The sequence below is a fragment of the Chenopodium album genome, chromosome 26 (assembly GCF_948465745.1).
Source record: "Chenopodium album chromosome 26, dcCheAlbu1.1, whole genome shotgun sequence".
In the NCBI taxonomy this organism is placed as follows: domain Eukaryota; kingdom Viridiplantae; phylum Streptophyta; class Magnoliopsida; order Caryophyllales; family Amaranthaceae; genus Chenopodium; species Chenopodium album.
The window spans coordinates 3399693-3409691 of NC_137859.1; the positions used below are offsets into that span (position 1 = coordinate 3399693).

Below are 9999 nucleotides of genomic sequence, written 5' to 3' on the forward strand. Positions count from 1 at the left end.
TAGTCAATGTCATGCATGCATGGTCGTTTAAGGGACCAACAATTCATGGGGCCAAAGTCGGTTGGCTATGGACTTACACTTCCAAGCCCTAGTGCATTGGGCTCTTTCTTTTGCCATTCTTCCCAATGTCTTCATTCAACATCTTTCTATTAGTTTCTATGCATTATTACACCATTATTTACGCGAAAATCCCTTTATTAGTTAACATCATGGTTTGATTGAGAGAGTTTATTATGATATGTATGTCAAATATAAATGGAAATAAAAACTGTGATTGTTTTTTGGGCTCCATATGTTGTTTAGAGTATATGATTAATGATTTGATACGATGGAGTAGCTCCAAATAAGTCACCGTCTTATTAATGAAACCTTAGCTTCCTGGCTAGCAATTCAATCAATGTATTATCCTTTGAACTTTGAAGATATTGAATTCATGGAGGGAGAGGATTTTAGAATGGCATACAAATATGTCTGACTATCCCAAGTTGTTCAGATATTTTGATTCATAAAAAATCTCATTATATATATATATATATATATATATATATATATATATATATATATATATATATATATATATATATAATATATACAAATTTAATCTAGATATAAATTGTCACTTTATCGTATGATCGATCTTCAACTTGTGAGTTGTAATAAATTGATTTTTCTTTGGGGGCTTGTGGAGTTATAATTGTCTCCACAAGTTTTATTTAACATATATTTGTTCACTATATTTAGTTCTTCGTAGATATTTAGGGTATACACCCAATTCTCAATTACAAACATTAAGTCATTGATCAAAAGACACGCTATCAGTTTAGTTGTCTAAATGCAAGTGACCGATTTTAAATTTAATTAGTTAAAATTATTAAAGGAAGTTTTTTAGAAGACCATATAAATAAAAGTTCCAACGGAAAAAAAGAAAAAAAAAAAAAAAAGGACCATATAAATAATTAAAAATAAGTATAGATTTTCTCCAATAAGAAAACACCGCCTTATTAGTCAAAATACTCCATATGCACAATTATAACATGTAAATTTCAAGTCAATAGTAAGGGGTAGAATAATGTAGTATTAGTGTTACAGATTTTGCAATAAGCCAATAATAGGACACAAGATGAGATAGTGGGTAGATAAACAGATAATACTCTAGTACTCTACGGCTCTACCGTTGTACTCCGTACAAGATTAGTCCAGAATCCTTCCCTTATGTGTTTTGTAAAATTGGGTTACAAGCCCATAAAAACACTGAGCCCTAATTATTGAGTCAACCCCACAAGCCCAATCAATATTTTTTCCACTATCACTGTTTTTTTTTTTTTTTTTTTGCAGGTTGAAAAATGATTTTATTAATGAAAGATAGCCAAACGCCACTTACAAACAAAATGTAGGAAAATTAGAATTTCAACACAAGTACAAATCACCTTAGAACTAGATATATCGTAGATTCAATCAATGATCGCCTTAATAAAAAACTTCATATGATACAATATAATCTATAAGTTATCACTAATTGGGCTTGAGATCCACTGATGAATAGTTGTTTGAGTGAAAATACCCATATGATCTTCTAGATACTTCCGGAGATTATGAAACCTTAAATCTTCAATCTTTGACACACAAACAAAAAAAGAAATTAACCCTAATAGAACAACCACCATCTCAAATATGGGATCTATTTGTTGAAAGCAATTAAAAAAAAAAATTTGGAGCTTACCACCGATAAAAACACCAATAGAAGCCCCTACAAAGATTCACAAAAGAGACCAAAAGAAGATAGATGAAAGAGAAAGAGACAAAAAAAAAAGGAGAAGGGTGAAGAAAGCTGAAAAAATCTAGTAATTGAGGCTAAAAAAACCCTCCCAAGGGTTAGCCCTAAAGGGAACTAGAAAAACCCTCACAATGATAAACACTAGAGGGAACAAAAAATTAATAAAATATGACTATTCATAAGTGTATTATTTCATTATCATCCTTATACGGATTATTTGATTTTTAACAATAATCTACACTAATATAAAAAGGCATCTCTTATGTGACATGATGTATATATATATTTTTTTTGTTACGCCATATAATCTGCTTAACCTCTTATTATGTCATATTACTACTCAGCCAAGATTACACTAAATCATATAAAACACACGCCATGTCATACACTCGATTACTCAAAATCTTATAAGAAGGATGATTATTAGACCGTCCAAGGGCCTATTCTATTCAACTTAATTTTAGTTCAGCTCCAATCAAATCAGTTAAGTTTTTAATTTTCTTCTCACATAAACAATTCATTTCAGCACTATTCAGTTTAGTTTAGCCCCAATCAGTTCATTTCAGTTGTTTTCAGTAAAACGGAAACAGACCCTGAGTTAATCATCAATTCATCAACCATATTATAAAAATGAAATAAATGTATATAATTGCAAATTACAATATATAATTAAAAAACGAAAAAAAAACACCATCAAATATTAAATACATGTAATCACAATTCACAAGGTTTAATTAAAATATAGGAAACTGGTGCAACTCTCGAGCCACACACTAGTTTAATAATCATTACTTTGTCTAATTTTTTATGAATCACAAATTAAAAAATATAATTATGTGGAACAATCATGTTGAATTTTGTTAAATTTTTCTGTATGTATATGTTTAAAATACGAGTATTAATTACGGAACATGCATTTCATACGTAGTAATTTTTACTTATTTATAAAACTTAATCAAATTTAATTATTGAATCTAAGCATTAGCAAACACTATAACAAAAACGAGTCAACATTACCAAACCGAGACACCAAGCAATGCGGACATAATCCAGGAAAAATTAAAATTTGACATATATAGAAGAAGCGCCCAAAAAACCCACTCAATTGGCGCCAAAACAGTCTCCCACCTTCTCCGCCATTTTCAATTTCCCGCGAACACTTTATCTCTCTTTTTTCACCATTTTTATACTCTCATTCCTCTTTTTCTTCAGATCCATTTCTTCTACTTTCTCTCTCCTCACCATACTTCACTTCCTCCCTTTCTCTCTCTAACCTCAAACCAACTTCTCTCTCTACTTCAATCTCCCTAACAATGCCGACAATCGCCGATCGCGCCACGTCAGCATTTTCCGGCGCAACGCCGCCGAAGAGACGGCTCAGGTCAAACTCTACGCCGGAGGATGATATTCCGGCGACACCTCCGGCAAAGTGGAAGTCGCCTCGTCGTTGTAAAAACAGTAGTCCGAAATCTCCTTCAAATGTCAGTTTTAGGGTTCTTCAACTCGATAATCTACTTTAGATTTTTGTTTTTTTGGATTTGAATTTTGAAATCGATTTTTGGTGCAGGGAATTGAGAAGGAATTTAGCGAAAAGCTTGATACCTCGAGCCGATCTCCGTTGAAGAAGTCGTCTGATAATTTGTTTGCTAAACCTAAATGGAATCCAAGAGGTTAATTTCTATCTCCTAATTCGTTCATTTTGTGTAATCAGTTGAATTTGCTTAACTATTACTTCAATTTTCGTTGAACATCAATTAGATTGAGCTATGGATTTTATATTAGCTTATCTCAAATTTCAACAAATGAATTGAATGAGTTACTTGTGGATTGAATGCAGTGCAATTTCATTTCTTAGGTTAGGTATAAGTTTAGTCTAAGTTGTTCAAAATTTAGGCTATTTTTCCATACAAATTATAGTTGATATTCGTTGATGATTCAGAATTATGTGAATTTTTGGTGTTATGTTGGATGGAAATAGCTAGTGTTGATGAATTATATGGATGAATTGAATCAAATTGAATTATGTTTAGGTTAATTGTGGATTATTTTTGGTGCAATATAAGCTGTTAGATTAGATATAAGTTTAATCTTAGTTGTTAAAAAATTTAGGTTATTTTTACACAAAACTCCGTTACAAATTAGTTGATTACGGTTCATAATTGAATTCTCGTGAAAGTGCTAATTTGTTGAATTATATGGATTAATGAATAGATTCTGAACAAATGAGAGTTGTGAAAGAGGCATTGCATGTGTCGACCTCACCGTCAAGTGTGGTGTGTAGAGAAGATGAATCAAGGAAGGTTCTAGAATTTTGCAAGACCAGTGTGGAGAGTCAAAAAGCAGGGAGTTTATATATATGTGGATGCCCTGGGACTGGAAAGACTATGGTTATGGATAAGGTTAAGCAATCTTTGCTTAGCTGGTCAAACGAGGTGAGCTACATTTCTAATAGTTGAAGTAACATATTTGATGGTACTATTTGATCAGTTAGTTTTGCTAATGAATGTTGATGTTTTATAATGATTGCAGCTTAAGAAACAATTTGATCATTTTTTTGTGTTTATGATGTTCACGTTATTGATTGATTTGGATGAATGTTATGTTTCTGGTTTCTTCTTGTTGAAACCCATTGTAGCCCACTTATGAGTGTCCCACATTGGAGAAAGAGGAGAGATGTTTCACTTTATAAGGTAGAGGGGTACCTCCTACTATTGTCATATGGTTTTGGGATGGAACCTTCTTGGACTTGTGAAGTGGACTCTCTCTCTTGGTTTGCGGGTGCTGCCCAAGCCCGCGTTTATCATGGTATCAGAGCCCGGGTTGCGGGTCTCTTCTAAACTGGGTATTTAATTGCTACTGGATAAGGATTTACCTCGACAGGATGTCCAGCCCCTAAGAGGATTATTGATCTGGCCTTATCCAGTTAGCTCTGAAGTTCTAAGGACACTCATAAGTGAAGGGGAGTGTTGAAACCCATTGTAGCCCACTTATGAGTGTCCCACATTGGAGAAAGAGGAGAGATGTTTTCACTTTATAAGGTAGAGGGGTACCTCCTACTATTGCCAATTGGTTTTAATATGGAAGCTCCAAAGCCTTGTTTGTGGCCCAAACTCTCCTCCTCCTTGTTCGGGTTGCCCAGGCCCATTTCATATTGTTTCGAAATTTAACACTTCTTTGCTCAGAATTAATAGTACTCCGTATTAGTTTATTCTCCAAAGTTAGATGATTTTCCTTTATAATAAGTCAAGTGCATTTATAATTTCCACCTAATGCTCATTTTTGAAAATTATCTTTATTGTCCAGGCAGATATTGAGCAGCCAGATATCGTATTTATGAATTGTACTTCTCTATCAAAGTCCTCTGATATCTTTACCAAGGTATATATCTCATAAGTGAGCATAGTTTTCTTGAATTTGTTTCTGTAAACATTATTCAATTGTCATCTGCTTTTTGAAGATACTTCAAAATATTCAACCAAGGAAGAAGATTAGTGGTTCAACTACTGCTCTAAAGCACATACAAAATCATTATGCCCAAGATGGAAATCTAGGCAACAAAATGATGTAAGAAGCCTATCTGAAATTTTATACACGAAAACTTTTCAGTTTTGTGGTCATATAACTAACTCATAGTTTTCCAATGCATCAGGTTGTTAATTATTGATGAGCTGGATTATTTAATTACTAAGGATCGTGAAGTACTTCACGAACTTTTTATGCTGACTACACTACCATTCTCTAGATGTATATTAATAGGTACTGCTGAAAAGAAATTTATCTAATTTCCTTAGTAGCAAAGACCTTGACCTGACTTTTGAGCACTGGGTCCTGTAATGGTTCTCATCTAATTTAACTCCTTTCAGGCATTGCCAATGCAATTGATCTAGCAGACCGATTTCTTCCTCGACTGCAATCACTGAACTGTAAGTTCTTATTGTTTCTATTGCATTTTTATGCTTTGAATGTGTTCACTTTATCTGAGCTTGATGTGAAATCATTCTTGAATCATGTGCCATATTCAAATTCTTTATGGTTATGTGGTGATTGGTGAAGTTTCAATAAGCAGCAAGCTGATCATAACTTATTCAGTGCTGCAATTACCATCCTGCTGAATTAGAATTGGTTTAGTCAAATAACATCAGTGTTTTCAGTTGTAGTGTAAAAACTTACCTTTTTCTTCTCTTCCTGGAATGTTGAGAATCTGTTGTACTATATCTCAAAAGAAGTAATAAAATGGTCAACTTGTGGGACATTAAGGATTAATATCTTTGGCAAATTCTACTCTAACCAAATGTTTTTGACCTTTTGGCATTCTAAGTCTTTGCCATTACAAGCTTGTAAAATGACTGTGCAAGAAGAGGGGATGCCTCCCAATCTTTCATGCCGATTACTAATACTGCTCACTGATGTCAGGTAAACCTTCTGTTCTGACATTCCGGGCTTACTCAAAGGATCAAATGCAAAAGATTCTTCAGGAGCGGCTTGTGGTTAGTTCAATACTTATTAGTGATTGGCATGCATGGAATGAATATGCTAGAGAAAGAACTGTTTTAAAGAAAAACAACTAGGATGACTTCCTTACATGGAATTTCCTTTTCTCGAGCAGGCACTTCCTTACACGGTCTTTCAGCCACAAACCTTGGAACTTTGTGCAAGAGTGAGTCTTTTTATATCTTCTTGGATTTTCATATTATTTCAAATCGCTCAATAAAACAGGAGGGTTGTAAACATTTTGTACAAGGCACATTTTAGTGGTGTTAAATGCACTCTTTATATGGGCCAAAAAATGTATATTATGTTTTAATAATTTGGTTTATCCTTCATGTGGTATTAGAGTTATTTAGTGTCTGTTGAAAAATAAAGTCTAATCCAAACATCTGACATTTGGAATGCTTTGATGACAGAAAGTTGCAGCTGCATCAGGAGACATGAGGAAAGCTTTGAGTGTTTGCAGGTTTGTGCTTTTCAATGTTGTTTATTGCTCCTGGTGAATTCTAGTATTTTACTCGCACAATATATTCTTAATATCTTTATCATTTGGTATTCTGATTCATGATAAAAGATTACAATCTAGGGCAAATGTACGCAGAGTTTCAGATGTTAAAAAATAAGTTGTGTATGTTAACACAAATTGCTAGGCTTCCATTTCTTACATAAAAGCAGTGCCTCAATTTTTTTATAGTAGATCATCGATAGACAGTTTTGTCTTCTAAAGTAATAAAAAAAATGGAAAGTTATGTAGTCTTCAGTTGATGCGCAAGAACATATAGTGGCATACAATGTAAATTTCTACCTGCAGTAGTTCAGAATTAGTCCTTTGCATGCTGTTATATTACCACTAGTGGATTGGGTAAATCTGTGTATCATAGCTGACAAAAGGATCTGAAAACCTGTATGTGTTGGTTGATTGGTTCTTTTATGATTCAGATTTGACAGCTTGTGCTTTCTAGCTGCTAAATTGGCAAATTGATCAAATATTATCCATGCTAGGTTTGATCCTTATATTTGGTCAGTTGGAATTTGAATATTAATCTCAAACCTTTTTTCCAGATGTGCAATTGAAATTCTAGAATCAGAGATAAAGGAGAATGCAAGTAATCTTGATAATTTGTCTAGTGAGAATGGATCTTCTGACCAAGAAAATTTTCCAGCTACCCCTATCCCCCGGGAGATTGACATTGTAAGTCTTTTAGCTATCTTCTACCTTACTTTGCCCAATTAGAAAACTCCTGATAGCATCTTCCTCTTTTACTACTACCTTGACATGTCTATAACCTTTGACTTTATTTTTCATTATAGGTACAAGTACATCATATGGCAGTTGCTTTGTCAAAGACCTATAGATCCCCAGTAGTGGAGACCATACAGTCTCTTCCTCAACATCAACAGGTATGTCTTTGTTTTGCTCTTTGCTTCTCTGTATTTTCCATTTGCAATCCCGTCAACATATTTTACTAATAAAGGGATCTATGCAGCCTAATGTTGTGTATGTTAATTATGACTTAGTTTTCTAAGTGTAATTGTCCGTAAATAAAATCTTTGCATGTTATGTTGGTGATATCTTCAAATTTAAATTGTATTGTTGGAATCTGTATCTGTCAACTTCAGGCATTTGGATGTTGAATAACATATTTTTTGTTTGAGAAAGCACTTGGCTAGGCCATGAAAGTGCTTATAACGGACTACTTGATGATACTTAATATAGAAAAAAGCCTCTAGCTGATGTAAGTTGTGCTTGAGTTGGATCACTGTGACTAGCGTAAAGTTGGTAGCTGCAAAATAGCATAGCTTACCTAGGATATGTAAAATGAATTAACTATATTACTCCATTTAAACCATTCTCGTGCTTTAACTTCAGTAATCCAATGCTTGCAAGGATAAACTTATTCTTACACGTGTTGTGGCAACAGATCATTCTTTGCTCGGCAGTCAAGCTTTTCCGTGAGGGGAAAAAAGAGTCTATTGTTGGAGAGGTAACATCTCTTTTCTATTCAGTGTCATTAATGTTGTTCCGAGGCAGATTTGTTGACTCACATTGAAATGCTTTTTCTATACAGCTGAATAAATCATATGAAGCCATATGCAAGACTGCTAAACTGAGGTCTGTAGGGATCATGGAGCTGTCAAGTATGTGCAAAGCGTTGAATGACCAGGTAAATTATCTTCCAATGTCCTAAGCTATTTGGCTGTTTCTGATAATTGATATTAATACTTTGAGGTTCTTGGTTCTGCAGGGACTGCTGAAGCTTGTTCGGTCTCAGAAAGGAGAAAAACTATCCTTGAAAGTTGATGCATCAGATATTACCTTTGCACTGCAGGTCTATTATAAAAACCTTGAAAGTTTGTTTGTCAAATATCACTATCTGTATTAGATGCTCACCCTGCCTGCTCTAAATGGTGTACAGGGAGTTCGATTATTCCGTAACTGTCTCCAATAATTAAATCAAATTCTGTCAATGTCCTACATAGTCAAAGGATCTAGCACAGCTTGAAGGTCCTCAAAATAGGTAATATAACCACTTATTTTTATAGCTTTTATAGGATAACATGCTATTACATTAATACATTAAGCACATTGACTCAGTAAGTCTAGAGTTGATGAAATCATAATCTATTCAGAAAGTGATGCCTTATAACTTAAACACCTAAATTTGAGACATTGTTGACTCATATACACTAAAACTTTGTTTAATTTCGATGCAGTTTTCAGATCTAAGCAAGATCTTAGGCCATGAGCTTCACAGGTCGCGGAAATCACCATCCATAGATCATACAGGGTGGCTTAATAGCAGGCCCCAGTAGGAAGGATCATCTTAGGTGCAGATGCATTGGAAACTAATTATACAACATAGCATATTATTTACTAAACTATATCACATGTTAAAGAATAATTAGAATATGATTGAATTAGCCCATTTGTTTGTACTTAACCTGCTCATACAATTAATTTATATATGTCAATAAATATGAACATTTTTTGAGTAACCATTAGCTATACATGGACTGCAGATGAACCAGAAAAATTTACTCTGCAGAGCTCTATATGTACTATGTACAAAATATTGTTAGTCATTGCAGTGTCACTGTATCAGTCTCTATGGGATGTGCTATAAATGCCAGTAATCTGGTAAAAAAAAAAAAAAATCATCTATCTGAAAATGAAAAAACTGAGATACTCATGAACAGCAATGTGCAAAACACCGTATTATGGCGATGTTCATGTATCTTCATGCCAAAGTACAGTTGTTGATACTAGATTACAGCCAGTTATTAATCCATATAGCCTGAAGGATTTTCTAGCATATATTTTAGAGCCTGAACATCAGTTTCCATTTTGAGTAATTTTATGTTTCTTCCAATGCCATTAATAAACCCTCCATCCCTTATTGCAATGAGCTTTGCAGAGGCAGCCCCTTGAGTTTATGGCTTCAGAGAGAAGCCGATTTGATACATGCCTTTGTGACAGCGAATTATGCTTCCTTCATGTTAAGATAATAATTAGGAAATATTGTATAATATCTTTGGGTTTCTTAGTTATGTTAATATTCTATCTTATTCCTAATTATGTTAGGGTTAGGAATATCTTTGTAACTATACATATTCCTCTTATGTGAATGAGAAGGTTAAGCCGTTCATATTATTTTGACATGGTATCGAGAGCGGAGGTTGAAAAAAAATATACAAAGAGAGTTTTTTTTTCTCTGAACGTTTGATTGAGTGATGGC

The 9999-nt window shown here is 33.8% G+C and overlaps 1 protein-coding gene across 1 annotated transcript; it reads left to right on the forward strand.

Moving 5' to 3' along the window:
- The first annotated feature begins 2982 nt into the window (after nucleotides 1-2982).
- LOC145618091 (cell division control protein 6 homolog B-like) lies at nucleotides 2983-9216 on the forward strand. Its single transcript, XM_081672877.1, has 17 exons — nucleotides 2983-3255; nucleotides 3342-3444; nucleotides 3986-4206; nucleotides 5078-5152; nucleotides 5232-5338; nucleotides 5424-5530; nucleotides 5638-5697; nucleotides 6188-6261; nucleotides 6381-6431; nucleotides 6679-6728; nucleotides 7325-7454; nucleotides 7574-7663; nucleotides 8185-8247; nucleotides 8332-8427; nucleotides 8509-8592; nucleotides 8680-8781; nucleotides 8978-9216. Exons 1-16 carry the CDS (start codon nucleotides 3088-3090, stop codon nucleotides 8710-8712), a joined length of 1512 nt encoding a protein of 503 aa, XP_081529003.1. The 5' UTR covers nucleotides 2983-3087; the 3' UTR covers nucleotides 8713-8781; nucleotides 8978-9216.
- Nucleotides 9217-9999: the final 783 nt, after the last annotated feature.